Below are 23755 nucleotides of genomic sequence, written 5' to 3' on the forward strand. Positions count from 1 at the left end.
TGAAATGATTTTTTTATATTGTTATACTAAAACATGGTGATCTTGAAAAATGGCATCATAACAATTTGTTTCCTCACCCTTTTACGGTAATAAATTTATATAATCAAGAAAAAAAGAGAAACCACATGAAAAATACTTTGCGTTGAAACCGCCAGGTGTGAAATCCTATTAAATACTTTCCCCGTCTACTTGAAGAGAAAAACTCCTTTCATTCAAGTTTGGGGTTCAATTTTACCATTAGGAAATTTAGGTCGGACTTTGTTTTTCTCCAAATCACTCAACCATCAACTCCCTTTTCGACATTTTGAATGAAACACGCTACATGTTTCCAAATACTTGACGCCACGTGTATAAAATATTAATGCTAAAAAAATCTCTTTAATATAAAACTTTTGTCAATAAAATACTGGAGATTTTTTCATTTCCAACATTCAAACAAAATCTATTACGAACAGCATGTTACGTTTTTTCCGTATTATTTCCTTCTTAAAAACATTTTCTTTGATATCTCAACAAAAAAGATGAGTAAGCCTATTGAGAAGGAAAATAAAGAGATTTATAGGGCTTACGACCTGGTTTAAGTGATCACTGTGTAATATTTAGGATATGCTTCAATTCAAATCATAATCAATTTTAATAATAAATAAATAAAATATTTGCAACATCTATAAATTAAATTAGTTTGTTAGCAGAAATCTTACATTAAATAAATTTCTTCATTATTTATTACCTTGGGATTTTTTTTTTTCAAAATTATTTTTGTTCACTTCACTCGAGGTAAGATTCTGAATAAATAGTCATATATGGCGGTTCGGTTTTCGGTTGTCCCATACATTTTATAAAACTTAAGAGTAGGTATAATAGTTTTGTGAACTCCATTTGCAAGTGCAAGAATGTAACCTCTCATAACGATAAATTCACAAACCGAGCAGCAGCAAAAAAAAAATGCTCCTTTAACGAGTGACATTTCGCATAACGAGTTACAGAGAAAGCAAGTCCCTTTTTCACGACATTCACTTGTGAGCCGGGACTTCCACACCAGTCAAATTAAAACATGTTAGCTTAACGAGTGTTTCGCTTAACGAGTAAGATTCTGGGATGAACGTGTCGGGTTGTGGTTAGTGTCGCGGACTCTAAAGTCAGAGTTTCTCGGTTCGAACCCACTCTACCACAATTTGATACCTATTTCTAATAATGAGCCGCTAAGGCTCACAGACATAGTATGAAATTGAAATATATGTGTAAATAATAAAAACACAAATATTTATCTTTTTCTTTAAAAAAATATATATATATAAAATTATGCTCGCTATGAGAGGTTCTACTGTTTTACAAAATTAATGTCATAAAACATTTCAAAATTAACAATTCTTCTTTCTTAGGGAGAAGCATTAAGGAATTCATTATTTTCCCCTGTTTATCGTTTACATAATTAAATGTTTTTCTAAAACCCCCAAATCTGAAAGGAAAATAAAATACCTTTCCCCAACAAGGGAAATTCCGCTTTCTAGTCCAAGCACGTTCCGGATAACGGTTTAATACCGGAGTGTTCTCCGTTCTCCGGTTCGACTTATTCCGAGCTTTCCGGTCGGACCTGGATTATGAAAGCGTTGTTTTAAAATTGTTTTCGATAAAAGTGTTGATTGAAACAAAATATTTGTTTATGTGGAGTTAAATCCATTTATATCACACACGCCTATAATGGTTATATCAATCAAACCCTTATCCACACCCCAATGATGCATAGGGCACTGCATTACATAAACACAGTGTTATCTTGATCGTTAACACATGAAGGAAAGGTTATCAGCCCTCCGCTTCAGGGTAATATTGAATTAATATTAGACTAAAATAATCACAAAAATAAATGTGTATGTGTGTGTGTGTGTGTGTGTGTGTGTCTGTATGATCTTTTTTAAACTACATACTGACAAATCATCGATAATTGGGAGAATCTTCATGTTACGCAAATTGCCTGTTATCGGGCGCTATGACTTGTTTACCCTGTATGAAGCCTAATTTATCGGAGGTCAATAAGAATCTTATTTTTCTTTTCTACGGAAGATGTCAATTGATTGGGAAGTCAGTATATGGTATATATATTTTTTGCTATAGCAGTAAAATATTGTTTTTTTGCTAGTTGTTTATAAAGCAATCCATTGTTTATAAACAATCTTTGATTAAATTCCGAAAGGAAATATTTAATTAAGAGTTCATAGATTCGTTTTCAGCATTATCCATAAACACAGAATCTAAAGAATTGTCGAATGCAATAAATCCAAATTAATAGCATATGTCATACAACTATTGAACAAATATTGCGAAAATAAAGAAATCATTTCAGTATTTTTTTTAAATATAATATAACCTGCCACTTTTTCCCATGAAATGGTCGTTAAATGTTTGAGCACAAAAGTAAAGGAAATTACAGTAACATAATTATTTATTTATGAAGGGTTAATAAATCCCCCAGAGAGCCTCCATAAAACCCTAATCACGAGCATAATATGAGCCCCTACTTTATTACAACTATAAACTCTCTTTGTGGATATATTTGGAAAAGACATGTGGATCAAATCACGTCGTTGAATCTACAATGTTAAATACAGAGTATTCAATGAATTTTTATTAATTAAAGAAAAAGTCTGAACATTGATTCTTCTCTTCTTCAACGGGTCCCCCTTACGTCAACTATCACTTGAGAGTTATTGCCCTTGTCTTGGGCAGCTCTAAACAGTCCTGATCCCCGTCCAATCTCGTATATTCCGGAGCCAGGAGATCTGTCTTCTGCCCACACCTCGTCGACCCTCTTTTTTACCTTTTAAAATTATGTTCAATAGCTTCTACTTCTCTCCTCGCAGTACATGCCCCAGATATGATACCTTCCGGACCTTGATATCAGTTTGCAACTGTCCCCCTGCTCTTGCTCTTTGGAGCACATTGTCGTTGCTGATCAAATCGGTCCATGGAATGCGTGGCATTCTACGATGTAACCACATTTCGAATGCATCCAGTCGGTTCGTAGTGCTGACTTTGAGGGTATAAAAGTAGTGACCAGACATAGCACCTAACTATTCTCTCCCGAAGCTTCAGATTGAGGCTGTCGTTAAAGAATATATTTCTGATTTTGTTAAAAACAGTATGAGCGGCCTCTATTCTGCACTTTACTTCGGTTTGATATTGATTCCATCACCTGAATTGTTTTCTTTTTATCAGCATTGGCATCCGATCCTGCTTCAGAAGCATGCCTTGGACATCTCGCTACGTAATAAAATTATAACAAGCTAGCGTTGCAGACTAACGGCATCTTATGGTCTTAAATCAATAATTATAAATATGATAAATCACATTTGCCCGGATTCTTGAACATAAAAAATAAATTTTCCTCTTAAGTTATCATTCTTATCAAAACATGAAATACGCAATGCTTTCAATTCAATCATAACCGCTCATTATTCTTGTAATCGCAGACATAAAAAGCTGTGCAAATTTAATATGCATCATCTACGAGAGTTTCTGCTGTACCAGATTTCTATTAAAACACGTACATAAAATATTAATTTTTTTCATTTAATTTAATTTTTGTATACCATTCATACTAGAGGATTATCCAATTTTGTACTATGTTTATTATATACTTGTATAATAACATAAGGGGTGAGAAAATTCAAAAACTTTAAGCGAAAACCTAAATTGCATCGAAAGAATTCCCATTCTGAATCAAAAACTGATTGAAAACTGGGGACTGGAAATCAGTTTCTCCGAATCGGTTTCCAAACAAACATGCAACGTTAAATCAGTCCAGGTTCGAGGTATACAATCGTAAATCCAAAACGTCAAATGTAAAAAAGAAAAAAATAACTATTTTTGGATGCTAGTTATTGGGTAATTAATATAATATTATAACATTCAATTACATAGCGAGTGTAATTTGATTGCTTCCATATACCATTCTTTGTCCCTACCGAACATTTGCCTTAAAAATTAACAAATTCAAAATATTATTTCTACAATAGATACTTATAAAATATAAAATAAAAACTACTATTTAGTTTTTTCCACTTATACTTAATAATTTTATTTGACCAGTAACTGGGTTTCGTCGTTACGACATCATCAGATTGGAGAGAGGTAAAAAAAAAACAATGTTTTATGCAGGGGTGAAAACTATGATTTTTGTATATTTTTTTTGACAAAAATAATTTAAATTGAATGCATTTAAGTAGTGTATTATAATAAAAATTATAAGTGTATATTCGTTCATTTAACGTATGGTTGAAATTTTAAGTATGATTTTATATTATATTTTTAAAATATGGAATGGATTTTCGTATGAAAATTTAAATAATATATGGGTGAATCTAGAATCGTTGATTAAAAACTCCTTCTACTGCACATTGATATGAGAAAATCCTGTGTCCTCCGAAATATAACAAGTTTCCAGCAGTTATTTCTTATGGAAATTACTTATATTATTTCTGCATTCTAAAAACTACTATAAATATTTAATTATTTAAAAAATATATATAAGTTTTTTCTGAACATTTGGAGTTCTGGACTTACAATTGTATACCTCGCACCTAAACTTATTTAAAGCCGCAAGTTTGTTTTGAAAACCTATTCACGGGAACTGATTTTCAGTCCCCTGTTGACTTTTTTATACTTGTAGATTTACTATTGTTTTCCCCGCACCAACGGAGTTATGCAATGATTTGTTCTGAGGCTTTCCGCTGAGAAATTGCCCACTTGTGTGGAATGGCAACGAGACATAAACATTTTCTGCCAGAACGTGAAAACACAACCCAAAACACAAAACACAAAAGCAAAATATTATTTCGTTCACAGTATTGAAGCGTTTCACTTCATTTGGAAAATTCGTTTTATTTGAAACTGTTTCATCTACTAATATAATAAACAATACATTTCATTTTAACAAAATACTGTCTTAAGCATTTCTGCAAAGGAAGCCTTGATGAAATTTTATTTTGAAATTTAAGATTATTTTTTAACACGATATACATGGTGTTCGATCTGCTTTATATAATTAACCAAGTTGTTATTTTTTTCTAGATCTGTTTTAAAGAAAATTTTGATCCTGTGATGTTCACATCCGACTATCTCTCCATTTCTTTGGTGGTCTTTCGAGAAGGCGATTTCCTGAAGGTTTCTCGTCTGCAGCGATTATACAGGATTTTAGACGTGATATATGAATATATATATATATATATATATATATATATATATATATATATATATATATATATATATATATATATATATATATATATATATATATATATATATATATATATATATATATATATATATATATATATATATATATATATATATATATATATATATATATATTTATATACATTGCATATGCATATTTTAAAAATTACCCTTTTTCTTTTCTAAACACCCTGTGAGTTTGGCGGAAAATCGCACAGCGCATTAACACTGCAGTGTACGGTTTTTTAATGCTATTTTTTTTATCTTAGTTCTTCAACGCAATATTAAGTTTCAAGTAGTACAACTCGGCATATTATGCATTGAAATCACGAGTACAATGTTGTTCGCTGTTTACATTATTCAGCATTGCGGGCTTCCAGGACTAGCACAAAGAAAACTCGAGATGTGGGTTAACCTGGAACGTGCGGGGGTCTTATCAACCACTGCCGTACTAACTTACGGCTTACTGCTTACCGCTGTACCCGGGTGGCTGCTGACTCCTCAACCTGGAGGTATCCTTATTTGAATATTGCAACACAGAACCTTTCATAACGACCTGGCAGATTACAGTCATATTTCCAGTTACAAATAAAAACAGTTTGCTAACCCTTTGGAGACCAGGACTTTTGGGGAAAAAACACAATTTAAACACGAATAATTCAACATTTTGAGTGTGTTCAAATATTTGTTCATAAATTTGGTCAATCTCCAATATCCGATTAGGAGTTTTTTGTATATTTTTTTTTTGACATCTCAAAAAAATGAAGAAGAATATGGAAGTCTGGGCATTTACCGGGCTTACGACTGTCATATCCTTAGTTAGAATAAAACCCAGATTTGTTAACAAATGATTTGGACACACTCAAAATATTGCGAAAGTCATATGAAAATAATAAAATGGGTACCTTTTGCTGGTTTTAAAACGGATTTGAAATATGTAGGGGAAGACGGGTAGTAGAGAACTACTTTTTTTTCTTTTTCTCGGCACGCATGGCATATAAATTACTGAAATTTTAAGTGTGCCAAGATACATTTGTGTAGATTACTGGAAAAAATAGAGAGCTTCCAATTCCTTATGGTTTGGCTGCTACAGACCCACTAACGACATGGGGTTCATTGGTTCCCTTCTACCCATGCACGGGTGAAGTGAACCATCAGATGGGTAGAGGTAGAGAACCATTCAATGTGTGAACCAGATAATGTTTTTGGAATATAAACAAATAAAAATGCAGGAGTTTATATTTTTTTATTATCAAGTAGTCGGTTAAATAAATGTATGTAAATTTTAAAACAGTTTAAAACATTTCAAATCAACATTAATTAAGAGAAGAAAACTGAACAGCGAACTTATAATAGCAATAGCTTATTTTCCTAGGCCCAGAAAACTACGTTTCCTACGTACCTACGTTCATCATATAATTCCGCAGTTGCAACAACTTCCGATTCTAAACATACACATAATTTTAATAATACTAGCACTTGATTCCGAATATCAAATATCCGAATCGAATTTCGTTACAAACTTTTAATTGTGTCGGCATTTTATCGATATTGGCTCTTTACAAAATGGGCTCCACTTATTTCAAAGGGCTGATTCCCGACTCCATTATGTCCCATGGCTTATTCATAAATTTAATAATGAAAACTTTTCAAAATTCATTTAGATAGCGCCATCTTTGGGGAATTCGGGAAATTGCGGGGAAATGTCCGCTTCAAGGAGAAGCAAAATATTATCCTGAATAAATGGGGAAGCCTGCCTCCGTTTACCTCTCCTGAGAGGGAACATCTGTCAGAAGTACATTTTGAATTTTTCTTTCACAAGCGGAAAATACGCGTATTCAAATATACGACATTGATAAAAATTCATTCGCTAATTTTCTCGGAAGAGCTTCATAAAAATGAAAATAAATATTCCTAACTCGTATCTTTAAATAAATTCTTTTATGTTTTTTTTTAAAGGAACAACTCGAAAAGCCTCTATTTTTAGAGGCTCGACATCAGGTATGATAGTAAGAATAGGGAAGGTAAATGTGAAAAATACATCACAAATACATAGATCAATTGAAAATATTTTTTTCTGGAATTTTGCATTTTCATTTTTCAATTGTCGGGAATAAACCCGCCACACCAGTTTCGCAGTCGAGCGTCTACCCAACTACGCCAGGGCGCCTGTTTTATGTCTTCTTCTTCCTTTTTATAGATCTGTCTGTTCCGTTATTTTTCTCTTGTGATGTGGACTGGCAGCTGTCACACCATCGCTTTGGAGGTCTTCCAGTTTCGGTTCAAATTCTCTAGAAGAACAATTCGGGCCAGTATATTGTGTATTGATGTCTAAATAATATTTTTTATCTAATTGTAAAGATTAATCTGTTTTTTCGTCAATAAAAATTGAAACTACCATACGATCTAGAAGAACAATTCGGGCCAGTATATTGTGTATTGATGTCTAAATAATATTTTTTATCTAATTGTAAAGATTAATCTGTTTTTTCGTCAATAAAAATTGAAACTACCATACGAAAGGAATCCTACAGCATTGCACATATGCATCTTTCAAAATATTAATACAATTTGAATTTTCAGTAATGGGTAGATGGTAAACGTTACACAAGTGTACAAAGTGATCACTTAAGCCAGCCGTTAGTTCTGGAATACTCAGACTTCCATGTTCTTTTTATATTTTTTCTTCTTTTTCTTTTATATAAAAACGACAGATGCTTCATATTCTTTTTATCTTAATGAAACACTGTTAAAGTAAAAAAAAAATTTAAACTTTTGAATTATTTCAAAAATTCATCTTTAATACGGATGGGGAGCCAAAAATGGCTAAATATATTTATCTTCATTAAAATTAAAAACCGTAGATTTCACGTATTAAATTAATTTCATTAATTAAATACAACGTTTTCATTCGTAATCGTTGGGGGAAGGCTTATTGGTAGTCTAAATCCAAATCGGGACTCTAACCTTGTTGCATTAGGCGCCATCTCCAATATGCATAATTTTAATATTAGGAAAAAAATGGGATCATCTCAATAAATAAGTCATCATAAATTATTATTCATGATCGATATTTTCATATACCAAAAAGATAATAATTAAATTCTGTACTTCGATATTTAATATGTAAAGTAAAAAATATGTTAATCCCCCCCCCCATCCACCCTCAAAAAAAAACAATTCACACAATAAAAATAAAAGACAGGCATAAATAATATATTCATTTTATTTAATATAAAAAATATTAACAATCATTTTTGAAATGATAATAAAATCTATATACAAAAGCTTATAAATATAACATTTTGATACATCCGTATAATAGAGAAATATTTATATGTTATTTACAAATATTAAACATATGGTATATTGCTAAAAATGTCATTTTACATAATACTATTTTGTTTCATTAAATTAGAATACATTTTATAATTTAGGTTTGTTTCAAATTGATACAGACTAGAAGAAAAGCAGCTTTATGTATTTTTATAATAATAGAAAAAAAAAACATTTATACAAGGGCAAATACATTTTTTTAAATTAAAGAAATTATAATAAAATCCATGAGTTTAAATTGAAAATCTTATACATTTTTTAATAAATTTTCGATGAAATGCTACACAAGAAAATTTTAAGGCACTGTTTATATAATATATATTTTCAGAGAAACTTACATCTAAATCTTCATAAAAAGACATCACAGATACTTTTCAAATATAATAATTTCATTTTAATCATAAGAGACTTATTGTACAATATGCTGGAAGCATAATTTATTCATAAATATATATTAAAGTTACATTAAAAAAAACAGTTTTCAAAGGCCGTTCAAATTGTACATACTATTAAAATGAAAAAAAAAAACATTAGGTATTTTGAGGTTTTGATTATTTTTTATTACTTAAAATACTACAGTTAAAATAAATTAATGAATTGTGGGAATGTCCTAATTTGTGCCCAAATGATAATCTCAATAATTTCATTAATTGATTCGGCAGTTACTTTGTAGTAATTAATATCTATCAATTTATATTTAACGTAAGTTTTACTTGGTACATACCATAGTTTCTTAAAATGTAACACGTGTTTCAATGCATTCCACATCATTTTCAAAAATGAAAATGAAAATGATGCGGAATGCATCGAAACACGTCTCACAATAGAAATGTGAAATATTTTTCTAGTAAAACTTGAATTATAAATGAAAATATCAATATTAAAACCAGCAGCCAGCGATATACGAGTATAACAGAGAAGTAGAATGAAATATTTACGTTTTGATTTGTTTAAATGAATTATTTGTACTGTATGTTGGATATAAATTTTAAATATTTATTTCAACATGTTTTCGCGTTTGGAAATGCGTACATTTACGGAAAATGCGTACATTTATGTGTCACCATTGTCACGAGGCATTTTATTTGCCTTAGAAACACTTTACACGAGGTTGAATATTAAAAATGTGTAAAAAATGTGTACTTTACATACGGTATAACAAAACGTTACATTTGGGAACATAACATACATGTACATCAAATATATGGTGTATTTTTAAGATAGGCACAAAATATATCGCCGTATATATGAATTTATTTTATTAATATTACACGATGTTTTTATACTAACGACACAACCGATAAAACTTTAAATAATGAATAATATGACTTCTTCTTAAAATTTAATATAAAAAATACATACATGATTTTTTTTATTTAGTACTTGTCTCTTTAAAAAAATCATATAACATAAATAATTTGTTTTTGTTTTTTTATATAAATATTTATATTTTATTTACAATTCTTTACAATATGACTGATTGCAACTTAAGAAAACCGATCATAATTTTTATTGCGTATTTTTATTGAGGCCCAGCGTTTGTTAAGTCGTATTCATTCCACTGGAGACCACCAGAGAGGTCACATGTCTCTTCACACCCGATTTTTTTAAAATAATGTATATGGGAATTTTTTGTTTTTTAAAATATATATGTATAGAATTATTTTTAAAATTACCTTTCAATAACTCATTTGTATTCAAAACCATATAATTATTTCGAATAACAACTTATTTTTCAATGCAAAAACGGTGTTTTAAGAAAAATATCGATTACTTAAAATATCACTTGTATTTAGAGAAAATTGAGTTGCGACTTAACGAAATCTAGGCCTTTAGAGACTGAATTTCAAAGTATTGTATATGAAATATTGTACAAATATCTAGAATTGTGTATTTAGAGATGACAAAAGAATTTATGGTTTTAATTTCATTTAGCCGAGAAAGTCTTATTAATTATTTCGATCATTAAACGTCGCTTTTTTTCGAAATGAATGGAAGTAACCAAGTTTCTCAAAGTTGCTGTCTCCGGAACACTACAAACTGTCGAAGAAGTTTCCAGCGTGTACTATCTCGGGCAGAAGCTGAAGTATGGGAAGAGGAAACAGTGGAGTGAGAGGAACCTGGAAAAAGAAAGAAATAAGATTAATATAAAGTTGCAATTAAATTTTAAACAAGAGTAAGGGAGACATAAAACGCGCATTATACGTTCAGGTATGTACTTTTTTGTAAAAATAGCGTGACATTTCTTTCCTCAGGCACACATAACGAAAAAAAGCGAAAAATAAACAATAGGGAGTTTTTTTTAAATTTCTGTTCTCTCACGTTCGTTTAATTTTTTACTGAAAAGAGAAAACAAAATACAGCATTTTATTTATTATATAACACATTTAATAAAAGTAGATTAGAATCACGGCTGCTTATTAAGTAGTTCATTTCTATAACTTTTTTCATTCTACCATAATATAACAAAATATAATTATTCTGATAGTATATTTGAATTTTTAAATGTAGATATGTGTATGTATACTGTACTGTGAGATCGTCCAATATTACACTGCGTTAATACGATGCAGTGCCTTGTGTACCAATAGGTGTGTTTATAATAAAAATAATTTGTATAGCGCCATTTTCGTAAAATACTACCTCAAGGGCGCTTATAAAAACTTGGATCGTAAAAATAAAAATAATAGGATGATGATGATAATTGTATAAAAAAAATGTGTTTGTGTGTGCGTATGCGTGTATGTTTATGAAATCAAATTATAAATAAAATATTTTATTATTATTTATGACTTAATTTCCAACACATACATATCAACACTTGAGTATTATATTGTTATGACTAGTTTCGGAAACTACAGATGTTTCCATCATCGGGTTTACAAATAAACCGCGTGTGTGTATGTATAAACATATTTATATATCTTTAATTTCGTTCTTTAATCATTTTATTTTAAGTGTACGGTTCTGTGTTTATTACATTTAATATTTTTTATGTTATATTTCTCTCGTTTTGTTTTCATTATATGTTGTGTATTGTTAACCATAGGAGCTTGCACATTCAATACCACGAGATAAATAATAAATAAATAAATATTATTAATTATGAAAAAAATGCTTATATATTACATCGATGCGAATGGATTCAAGAAGCTCCTTACAAATGTGAGACAATAGTATGATTAAGTTTGTACGGCTACATAGAGCCAAAGACGTCCCAAGTTTTGAACAATCGTTTGGGGGTAAGCTCGCCTCACGCTGTGAGCTTGAAATACGAGGACACGGGATTCATTTTATGATTCCCCGAAATACTTGAGCGTTTCTATAACTCTTAAAAAATAAGACAAATTATCATCAGGTGTTGTGTGTGTATTGTGCTGGAGAGATTATTGATTTAATCGTTTAGTGATTTATGGCGGGTCCGGTGTCCATATAGATTATAAGCATGTTTTCATAAGGATAAATAATGATGGATATAATTTTAATATAACATAAAAAAAACTTCGGGGTTTTTTCTCGGTAACCACGAATGTGTTTCATATCAAATCAAAAAATATATATAATGAACATTATATTTTAAACACCAACCACGCGTTGCTGTGACTCAGTGCGCTGTATCTAGTTAAATGGATAATATGTAATAAAGAAAAGAAAAATCACAGTTTTCCAACATGTTTGATTTCGTAATACTTGTAGGCAGTGGCGTGCACAGAGTTTTTAACCAGGGTAGGAGGTATGGTTGGGTAAGGATAAGGCATAGAGGCACTAGTCGTGTTTCTATATTGAACGCGAGTAATCCAGGGTAGTAATCGCGTAATCTGCGTAATCGTAGGGCATGTATGACTAGAGAGATGTATGGATGTGAAGGAAGCTAGGAGTGTGTGTTAGGACAGAAGGGTATGGCGTTCCAACCTCTCTGCCTACCCCTGCGCGGTAAAGGCGTGATGATGGTAGTAGTAGTGACAGTCTTACCTATTGGGGTCGTGGTTGAGTTCGAAGCCGTCCACGCTGACGACGTTCCACTCGTCCTTGTTCTTGGAGAAGGAGAAGGAGACCTGGTCGTGCAGGCGGTCTCGGCGCAGGAACTTCATGGGCTCCAGGTGCGAGTGGAACTGGTCCACGACCGTCAGCGGCTGGCCGAGCAGGTGCTCTGAGGAATAATACAAATCGGGTTAATAATACAAAAATCTACTGGTTAAACACTAAAGTTGTGTTGATATTAGAAAATATTTCTAGAAGCCAAAGATAACTATCAAGCGTCCTTGAGGTAGTATTTTACGAAAACGGCGGTACATAAATTATACAAATTTATTATTATTATCCTTACCTAACAGATCATGAACGATGGCATGAATCAAAATAGATAATTTTATATATTTTTTATTATGTTAGCATAAATGTATTCCTTATTTCTTTTATGTTAGGCGAGAGTAAAATTTTATTTCTTTTTCTCAAACGTTTACTTAATTATAACACTGCCCTAAAGTCTAGTCCTGTTTTGTAACTGGATTTTTTGTTTGTTTTTCTATGTTACTTGTTTTTGTTGAAACTACGATTTCAGTTTTTTTCTTTTCAATAAATAAGCTTATTTAACATAAATAAGGTTTTTTTATTCAATAATTGCTCGTGATACTGAATTATTGGTTTGTGATAATTTGTTTGTAAAATACGTTTTTTGAATTCTTTGGAAAACAAAAGGTAATAAACATAAAAGCAATGTGTAACTGAACGTACAGGAACATAGTTTTTCAAATGTTATGTAACAAAATGTACAAATTTTCTTATCCTGCATAGGATAATGCCCTGAAAAACGGTAAGAACCGGAAGTAGCGTGAAGTTGAAAGTGCGCTCCAAACTTTCATGACTTGAAGCAAAGCAAACATGTGGTAGTTTTAATTTTCCCAATTAAACTGTATTGGCTCCGTAACTGAGAAAAGTTTTAAGAGATTTTAATTTTATCGAATAAGTTCATGATGTTAAAATCCCCTAGTTAAAAAAAACGTGGGCATTAACGTTTACTTTTCAAAAATATGTTACTTCTTCGGGTTTTATAGTTTCATTCATTATGACGAACAGCTTTTATCGGTTCTTTCTGAAACAATTTGGCTGTCCTGACGTTATATCGCGGCGGTAGGTAGTAAAAAGCGGAGAAGTGAATTCTGATCGTAAATGTTTTATAGTGATTTATAAACTTCACTTGCAACGAGTCAAGAACTTCTAAGGGAGGCCATAAATCAAAACCTAATAGGGTGTGTGATCCAGAGTGGTCGTATTTCTGGATTTGGGCGTTATTCGGCCGGAATTTCAGGAAATAAAGTAATAACGAAAACCTTCAGTCGTCAAGGAATGCCCACTGATCTGATCTTTTCAGAAATAAGCCGAGGTAATCCGGAATTTGTCGTATCCACAAATTGAGGAAAAACGAATTGCTTCGTCTATAAAAGTCATAGAAAATGATTCAGTTATTATTGCAGATTTCCGATCAGAAGTCTGGGGTTCAATTTTCCAACGTTTTTTTGTAAAATGAATATCTTTGCATAGTTTTCTGCATTCAGAATGTAATAATAATGTAAGTCATTTAGCTACAAAGAATGTGGTTCCGGGTTCCATTCCAGACTGGATGTGGGTTTTTTCATCGAATTCCTATGTCTAACTTCTTCATTTTTATTTACAATTTTACTTAATAAATACCACTATTTAAAAAAATCTATTGTGACATGTCGGCTGTCCAAACTTAAAACACAGTAAGGGACATTTTTTTGTAGTACGTTTTTTTTTGCATTTTTGGACTAAGTAGAATCTACATAGTCTAAAAATGAAAAAAAACGTACTACAAAAAAAATGTCCCTTACTGTGTTTTGAGTTTGGACAGCCGATGTGTTTCTATGCATTTCGCATTATTTTAAAAATGATGCGGAATGCATCGTAAAGAAATCCAAGTGATATATAGATATTGTAGTCAATAATGAAATTAAATCTGTTTCCTTTCAATTCGTCTTATACAAAGCATGTTTCTCGTTTGTGGAACAGATAAATATACAATTGAAAGAAGAAATATTTTTGTTAGATTGAAAAAAAATTACACATAAAAATTCATAATAACCTAATTTATCATTCAAGGCCGACATTTCGGCAATAAAAGAAAATCCGCCGAACCAGCAGTCGAAATACGGAAAGCAAACATCACAGGGAGATCAGGCCTATTGATTTATATGATCATCCCTTAAGTTAGGGGGCGAGGGATGAAAAAAAAACTAACTGAGTGACTTATTCCGAAAACTTTTGCGTTTTTCATCACTGATTACTTTAGACATAACCGAATCATGGCGGAAACATTATTTTAGAAGACAGCATAATATATGGGAAAATAATTAATCCGGTGTACAGACCAGGTCAACGGACTCCTGGTTCCAATCCTTATGTATTGAAGCGAAGCATAGTGTTGGCAAAGAAGGATGAAATCAAACTAAATGCAGTCGAAATGCGATCCCTCATACAAATGTGTGGCAAAACTATGTTTGATAGATGTTCGAATGATGAAATAAGGAAAGAATGCAAGGCTGAGATAAGCATTATCGATACAATTAAGAAAAGCGTGTGGAGATGGTTTGGACATGTGGAACGCATGAGTGAGGAAAAAAGGGGTAAAAAAAATTATGAGGCGAATGTAGTTGGAAAAAGGAGCAGAGGAAGACCGAGGAAAACTTGGCACAACCAGGTATGTCAAATATTTGAAAGCGGCCGGGTCAGGAATCGTAATAATCGTCGGGTATGTGTGAGGAGATGCGTGAATGTGGAAGAGGCGAAGAATGTTTGCAAAGACAGAGTGGTGTGGCGTTCGATTCTCTCTGCGTACCTATGCGGAAAAGCATCGTGATGGATAGTTAGTTACAGAATACAATAAAATATTAAAATGACAAAATGATTTTATCTTAAATTAAATATTTTTTTATTTGAAATGTACTAACCGTTCCAAAATCAAAGTATGTAATAAAATGAACATCTTGTGCTTTCACGGCAACGTGGAATGGTAAGAATGCATTGTCTATGTTCATGACAGAGAATCTCATATCTTGTCTGATTGTAGTATAGAAATACATACTTCAATTGTGATGATAATCTCTCTATTTTTCTCTCTCTCTCTCCTTTCTCTCATTATACTTGTGGATAGTGTTTAAGTATCAATATTTACTATAAAGTTTATTTATTTATTTATTTATTGAATATACGATAGTTACAGTTTTTATACAATTTAAAATAATCAATTTCTACTCAAAAAAAAATCTTATAATTTTAGTTGCGCTGAGCCTCTCCAAAAAAGAGACTGAGCTCTTGTGCTTGGAGACGGACTTTTAAAATGGAATCATGTTACACATCAAAAAATATATTACTGAGGAATATATATTTTTATGTGGTGCTAGGGAGTTATCTCGTTTAGTTTTCGATTGTATAGTCTGTATTTGTTTATAGTGTTCGTTAAGTTTCTTTTTTTAGAGTGTCTGTGTCTTTTATATTTTTAATTTCTAAAGGGAGACTGTTGAATTTTTTTCTTATTAAAGTCTATGTTATTTTGTTGGTACTGTTTTGTGTTACATTTGGGTATTTTAAAATATTTTTTTTTAACTTTGAGATATGTTAGTTTTACATACTTAAAAAAGAGTTCGATTAAAATTATAAGAATATTTAGTGAAAAAATAGGGATATACTTTTGAGATGAAAATTTTAAATATATATTTTAAAAATATATTATGTAAATATCAATGAACCCTTGCCTTTAGATATTATCTATGGAAAAGAAAATAGTAAAAACAAAATAACGGATTTAGCGAGAGCTTTTCATCCATACTTGTACACTGATTCATATCAAAGTTAGTGGAGGGTGGTAAAAATATTTATTTGCGATGGTATTTTGATGAAGCTTTTACAACTTGGAACTGGGTATAACACACCGGAGGGGAGAAAAGCCATCAAATAATAAAAGGAAGAAGAGGTCTTTATGGCGTTATATAAAATAATACCTTCGCAAAGTTTCGGTTATCTACGAACTGATCCGCGGTGAAAAACGCAAATGTTTTTGGGGTAAGTCACACGGCGAGAATTTTCTATCTATTAACTCTAGGGATATTATATAACTCAATAGTTACTTAGTTAACTACCACGCTGCTTTCTGTAAGAGTACGAAGAGAGGATAGAATGCCACACCACTCAGTCTTTGTAAATATTTTTCTATCATCTTGCATCATTCATTCATATGTACATCTCCTCAAACATACCCGTTTCTTATTCCTACTCCTGACGTGACTACTTACAAGTATTTGAAGTACTTGACCATGCCAAGTTTTCCATGATCTTCATTTGCTTTTATTTCTAACCACATTCGCCTCAGATATTTTTCACCGTTCTTTCTTCACTTATTCGTTCTTAATGCCCAAATCATCATAATACACTTTATTTTTCGATAATACTTATCTCAGCGTTCGATTCTTTTATAATTTGAGTATAGGAATAACTGTCATACATTATTTTACCATCAGTGGCGTGCACAAGTAGGGTAGGGTAAAGATAAGGCATAGTAGGCACTGGTCGTGTTTCTATATCGAACGCGAGTAATCCAGGATAGGCTTTTCTGCCTATATACTCGAAGAATGCACGCCTCTGTTTTTACCACACATTTGTCGTATTTTGACTGCACTCGATTATTATAAAGTGTTTTTGTTTTTCACTCACCTATAATGTACCCCATCGTGACGTCATCAGGCAGCCTAATTTTGTCACCTATGCTGATGAATTTTCCACCGCTGAAACAGAAGAAAAACGAAAATAAGTAAATGAGAAACATTTGCGAAATAAATTCAGAAAATGGGAGCGCTGGGAGGTGAGTGGCGTGAAATTTACAATTCAAATATAAGGGTTATAATTTAAATTCAGGATCGTCTTTCAAGGGCAGACAAGGTATTCTTTATAACGCAAGGACACTCAAGTGCGCTCAGATTTAGAAAAAAGGGTGAAAGCTCTGTGAAAACGGTTTTTAAAAATAAAACGATCAGACACGCGATGTTGCAGACAGCGCTAGAGAAAAGTGAAAAATGAATTCACTTAAATTAAGTTCAGTCAATATTTTTTACATTTCATGTAAGATGAACATTAAACATCTAAAAATATCTATAAATATTAAGAAGTCTGGGTAGTTATTTACAGAGGGTACGATCTGTCATAGTTTGGTTAAGTGATCACTTTACACAAGTGTGACATTCACCATCTTAACCGTGATTGACAACCAACCACACTGCTCAAATTTTTGGAAATCATAATTTATGATCAATTTTATGAGGTTTTGCGATTGAGTTCACAATAGCCATATATGATTGGATCAAGAAAGTTTAAAAGCTTTATAGAAAACACTCTTTTATTTGTACACGAGATCCGAGATTGGATTATTTTACATATTGGGAAACGTCTAAATACTTCATTTTAAATTTTTATGCAGCTTATGCTTAACGTTTTATTTTATTCGCAATCTTTTGAGTGTGTCCAAATACATATATTTTTTTTGAATCTGGGTTTAATTTATTTTTAGTTAATATTTAAAGGAAATAAAACTAGTTTCAGGGGTAAATAACCGTCATCAGGAACGTAACATTACAAGATACTTGTTTCTCAACAAATCCAACTTTCAAATATCATTTTATATGATTAACGATGTCAGCTGTCATTGTTCGCACCGTATCATTTTCCCAACTAATACTGTTAAGAAAATGTATTATTTTATTTTTATAAGCAGTTATAAGTGAATTAATGTACGATATGGTATGTCGTAACCTTATATTCAGACATATTTTTGATAATTCAGTAAATAGACTATAAAAAATCTATAATTCACAATATTTGAGGTGTGTTCAAATTTTTGATCACCAATGCCGGGGAACTTCAAGCCACCTACGGCTGTTCATATAAAGATTTTTATTTATTGATATCTCAAAAAGTTTATTATAATGTAAGTTCGGAAGTGAATAAAATAACTGGTCTAAAAATTAGTAAAATAAGTTTTAAATTATACGATTAGGTGATTCTTAGTATGGGAAATAATTCGGAAAAATATCTCACACACATAAATGAATCAATAAACTTACGATTCATAATCATAGATATCGCCTATGAAGTAACGCGTCTAACGTATTTTTAATTTAAGTAATTTGGTAGTGTACCACGGGTAGACTCGATAATATTATGAAGACCATAAAGTGATCACTTAAACCAGTTAATGACAGATAGTATCCTCGTAAATACCCGAACTTCCATATTCCCATCTACCATATATAAACTACTTCATGTTTAATTGACATAATTTTTAAATCTTGAAGTTATGTAATATTTACCAGAGGACGGTGCATACATTAAACTGATTTGCTAACTGCAAGATATTAAAAGGTTTTATACAAGATATTTGGACAAATATTTAAATATTGACCCACACAAAATACGTTTGCTTATATTGATCTCAAAAGAAATTAAAAAAATAGAAGATATAAAAATTTTTGCCCATTACATATAAATCTTGAAAAAATATATAAAAAAGACTATTATACCATTAATTATAAAAAACATTAAACCTTGAGTGTAAGTCCCTCTCCAAACACAAGAGCTCAGTCTCTTTTTTTGGAGAGGCACAGCGAATCTAAAACTGTTCGAAAAGCGATTCTAAGTTTGCCATATGTATAAATGTTTAGAAATTGTATTATGTTGTACTTAAAAATTTAACTATGTTAAATAAATAAAAAAAAAATAAAATTAAAAAATTGGTCATATTTCTATTTTCTGCGTTGCTTTGAGTACGTTGCAGGGTATTAGCACCCTTATTTGCTTTGCACGTCAACTTTACCTGCATGAGGTCCCACTGCTAGGGTAGAACCCCACCTAACCCATCTCACTACCCATGTAGCTAGGCGGCACCCCGAATCCGTAGGAAGACCGCCTGCGGTACACAAGCATCTAAACGGGCGCGCGGTGGAATTCGTGGATCACAAAAAGCCAACAGCTTAAAAACAGGGTTCCACCGCCAAATTGCGCGATAAAATCAATTAACAAAATAACATATCTGAATAAAAATAACAGTTATTAAAATTCAAAATTCAAACAAACTTACAAAAACTCAAAGACAAGAAATGTTAATCGCACGACAAGATTTAAAAAAAGCCTTTACATATATTCCATTCTTCATTCTCTTCTTTAATTACCCTAGATGTGCATAGGGCACCGCATCGGTTGGACGCGGTGATAACTTGATCGCCAATAACGTGAAAGAAAGGTGATCAGTTCTCTATTATTAGATAACGTAAATGAAGAATCTCAGAGCAAAGGATATTACTGCTATACGAGAAAAGACATGAAGAAGAAAATGTAGGTATGAAAAAGTGAGTAGCTAGGACATTCTGAGTAGCATATTTGTACCCAAAAACATGTGTGACTTTGACGATCCTAATATAAAATAGAATAGCTATATTTATTTATATTATCGCATCAAAATGGTTTTAATCATTTATAAGAGTATAAGCATAAATGTTTGTTCTACAACATGTTTGATAAATCAGTCACGATATGTTACGTTTGTTTTACGGGGTTACAAAAAGGATTCGAGTTCTGGGCAGGGATTACATACGGAAGTTATCGATTTAACTACGTGGTATGGAAACTTTAATTTTACCTTTGACCTTTATTTATTATGGCTTTGGCAGCTTGACACACCGGTTGTGGATCCTCATTGGCAGGAAGTCAAAGCAACCGAATTATACTATTTTTTTCTATTGAATTGAAGCCCAGTTAAAGTTATCTACACTTCGAGTTAAAACATTAATTACTATATGGAATTGTAGCTCTGATAAACGATGCTATTATAATATTATATTATGGAATTAGCTACGGTCCCCGCAAATAATACCAGCTGTAAAGACAAATAGATTTTTTTTAAAGGTTTATTTTTGCTGTAAAATACCTGTTTATAAACCAATCGTCTTCTACAATCCGTTTATTCTAACAGGAGCCCCGACTCGCGTACATTTAGAACTTATCCCATTTTACATTACAAAAAAGTTATAATTAAAATCTCAATTGCTCGGCGGCGAAAGGTTTTTCCCATAAAAGCATGAATGTAAAACGGACCCATTACTTTTGACATAAACGTTAATGCCAGGAAATTTATTTTTACCCACACTAAACACAATATTTCCTATTGTGAACATATCTAACACTGATATAAATAATTAAAACGCTTATTGCATTATTGGTGGGGAGAATGTTGAAGTTTACAAACTCTCACTCCTTAAGCGAAACACTCGTTAAGCGAAACATTTGTTCACTTTATGTATATGGTATATAGGTAATGTATAATGTACTGTATGTATATGGTGTCCACCTTCGTAGCGCAGTGGTCAGCGCGTTCGGCTACCGAGCTCGGGGTCCCGGGTTCGATTCCTAGGGGGGGTCAAAATAAATATGGCCGATTTTCACTCTCATATTTATTTGATACCCTGGAGTGGTACAAGAAGCGCAGGGCTGATCACCTTGCCTTCATGCAATTAACGATCAAGATAACACTGCGTCGCTACGATGCAGTGCCCTATGCACCATCGGGTGCGGATATGGGTTAGAAGAAGAAGAAGATATAGGTAATACGAGTATTTCAACACTAAGCCTAGCTCAACTAAAGCTCTGAAAGTTCGAAGTGAAAACAAAACGAGTTGTTCGTAGACTGTGAACATCTTATAGTAGGATATTTTATTTAGGACGTAAGGAGCCTACATAGGTATCATATTATATGAATTGAGACTGTAACCTGTCCCTACCCCCCCCTGCCCACCCCACGGCAGTCGGTTCAAACTGCCCACACGCGCCCACGTGTCGGCTTTAGGAAGATTAGTTTCGGAAACGCCGAATTGCGTTACTATATTGAAAAGGGAGAAATATACAGCCTTTAAACAGGATCAAGAAAAGCCAAACGATTGTTTAGTGTCGTAATTTTCTTCTCACATCGGTGTGGGATAAAACCCTGCCAAAAAAAACCTGTATCTATTTTATTAAGCACATTGAAAATGTATACATGTGCGATAGTTTGCCACTAAAATATTTGTAATATTTTGAGTGTGTCTAAATCTTTGTGCACAAATTCTAAGTTTGTCTCCACTACGGAGTTATTTATATGGATATCTCAACATAGATGAAGAAGAACATAGAAGTCTGGGTATTTACAGGGCTTACAACCTGTCATAGGCATGTTTGAGTGATCACTTGTAAAATTCTTTATTCTACCCATGATTGACAATCACACTAGGTACTCGAATTTCGGAAGTTATATTTATGCTTCAAATGACACCTTGTTTCACATGCTACTTCTCGGCACCATCCGTGGTTGAGTTTAGTAAGATTTTTTAGCGTGTATAAAGTTATTAAGGTGTATGAGTGATCACTTCAAGCAGCCTAATGACAGGTCGTAAGCCCTATAAATACCCAGACTTCTATGTTCTTCTTCATATATGTTGAGATATTAAGTAAAAAAAGTGGATTTTAAAAGGCATTTTTATATGTTTAATTAATTTTTTGCAATATTTTTAATTGAAATATAATAATACGACATTAGCAATAATGCCATATATAAATAAAACCAATACATAAAATAAACAAAATAAATGAAAAATAAATACCGTGGGATCCTTATTCATAAATTCATTTATATTTTTCTTGTTTAATTTTAAATACCTTGTGTGTAAATTGTTTCATTATTTAAATTAAACCAGTTTTATTTTTCAAATAGCTACATTGTTTTATCATTTTACTCATAATTTGAATTAAAAATTGCATTCTTAAGCATTATCTGTACCGTAGAACGGGGCTACTTGAACTTTGATGTGTTACTTGAGCCCAATACAAAGTAAAGATTTAAATCTGTATTTGGTCTACAATAATGAACGTATAAGTGTCAACTGTCAGGGAAACAAATAATCATGTCAATACGTTCATTATTGTAGACCAAATACATATCTAAATATTTTTTGTACTGGGCTCAAGTAACACATCAAAGTTCAAGTAGCCCCGTTCTACGGTATCGTAAATATCCAGAAGTCAATTGATAAAAATGTCTTTCAATATGGAATATAAAATCTAACTAAACCATCACGCCGCTTCCCCGCAGGGGTAGGCAGAGAGAATAGAGCGCCACACCACTCTGTCTTTGCAAACATTCTTCGCCTCTTCCACGTTCATGCATCTCCTCATACATACCCGCCGATTGTTACGACTCCTAACCTGACCACTTTCAAGTATTTGGCATACCTGATCGTGCCATGTTTTTCTCGGTCTTCCTCTGCTTCTTTTCGCGCTAACATTCGCCTCATAAATTTGTTTTACCGTTCTTTCCTCACTCATTCGTTCTACATGTCCAAACCATCTCAACACACCTTTCTTAATTTTATCGATAATGCTTATCTCAGCATTCGCATTCCTTCCTTATTTCACTATTCGTACATCTATCATACATCGTTTTGTCGCATATTCTTCTGAGAGATCGCATTTATCAATTGTCAATTGATAAAAATGTCTTTCAATATGGAATACAAAATAATTTCTAAAAATATTTTAATCATACAGAGAGAACGCACAATCATAACGAAATTCCTATTCGGGTCAGGTGCAATACTACGGATATTATTATCCATAATAAAATATCCCTGGATATATCTTTCTTTGATCAATACATCAGCTATGTAGGGGCGCCAACACGAAACTCCGAATTGCTTTCCTCCGTCGTACGACTCTCAATTTAATCTGCAAAGTTTCCAATTGCTACAATAACTCACGGCCTCAAATCTAAAATTGTTTTGCTGCGGAGAAATTAGAAGCATTGCTCAATTAATAGTTGGAAACTCCCAGTCGCAAATTGTTATTTTATACAGAGTGTTCTGTTCTCCCGTTGGTCCTGTCGACTCCTGTGCGGTGTGTTTTTAGCGGTAATTGATCAATTTCGTAATTTACCACAACGGAATGGTAAAGAAAATTAAACGTTATTTACTTAATATAATTTACTTTAAACCAATAAAATTAATACAACATTTTAAGACTCGAGATATCGATTGAAATCTTCCGCGAATCTCGCGTGATTTGGGGGGATTTCTTGAATTCCGTGAGATGCCGCATG

At 32.2% G+C, this 23755-nt stretch overlaps 1 protein-coding gene across 1 annotated transcript in view; it reads right to left on the reverse strand.

The window, feature by feature from the left end:
* Positions 1 to 10020: 10020 nt before the first annotated feature.
* fng (Fringe glycosyltransferase) overlaps positions 10021 to 23755 on the reverse strand; it is a 190257-nt gene continuing 176522 nt past the window's right edge. Inside the window, exons 6-8 of the mRNA XM_088256948.1 lie at positions 17299 to 17369; positions 12544 to 12721; positions 10021 to 10691 (exon numbers count right to left, since the gene is read on the reverse strand). Of these exons, the coding sequence (XP_088113074.1) occupies positions 10637 to 10691; positions 12544 to 12721; positions 17299 to 17369 (304 nt within the window). The 3' untranslated portion in view covers positions 10021 to 10636. The remainder of the gene's footprint in view (positions 10692 to 12543; positions 12722 to 17298; positions 17370 to 23755) is intronic.

Source organism: Brachycentrus maculatus, unplaced genomic scaffold (assembly GCF_059751285.1).
Source record: "Brachycentrus maculatus isolate JH-2025_06_01 unplaced genomic scaffold, ASM5975128v1 h1tg000069l, whole genome shotgun sequence".
NCBI lineage: Eukaryota > Metazoa > Arthropoda > Insecta > Trichoptera > Brachycentridae > Brachycentrus > Brachycentrus maculatus.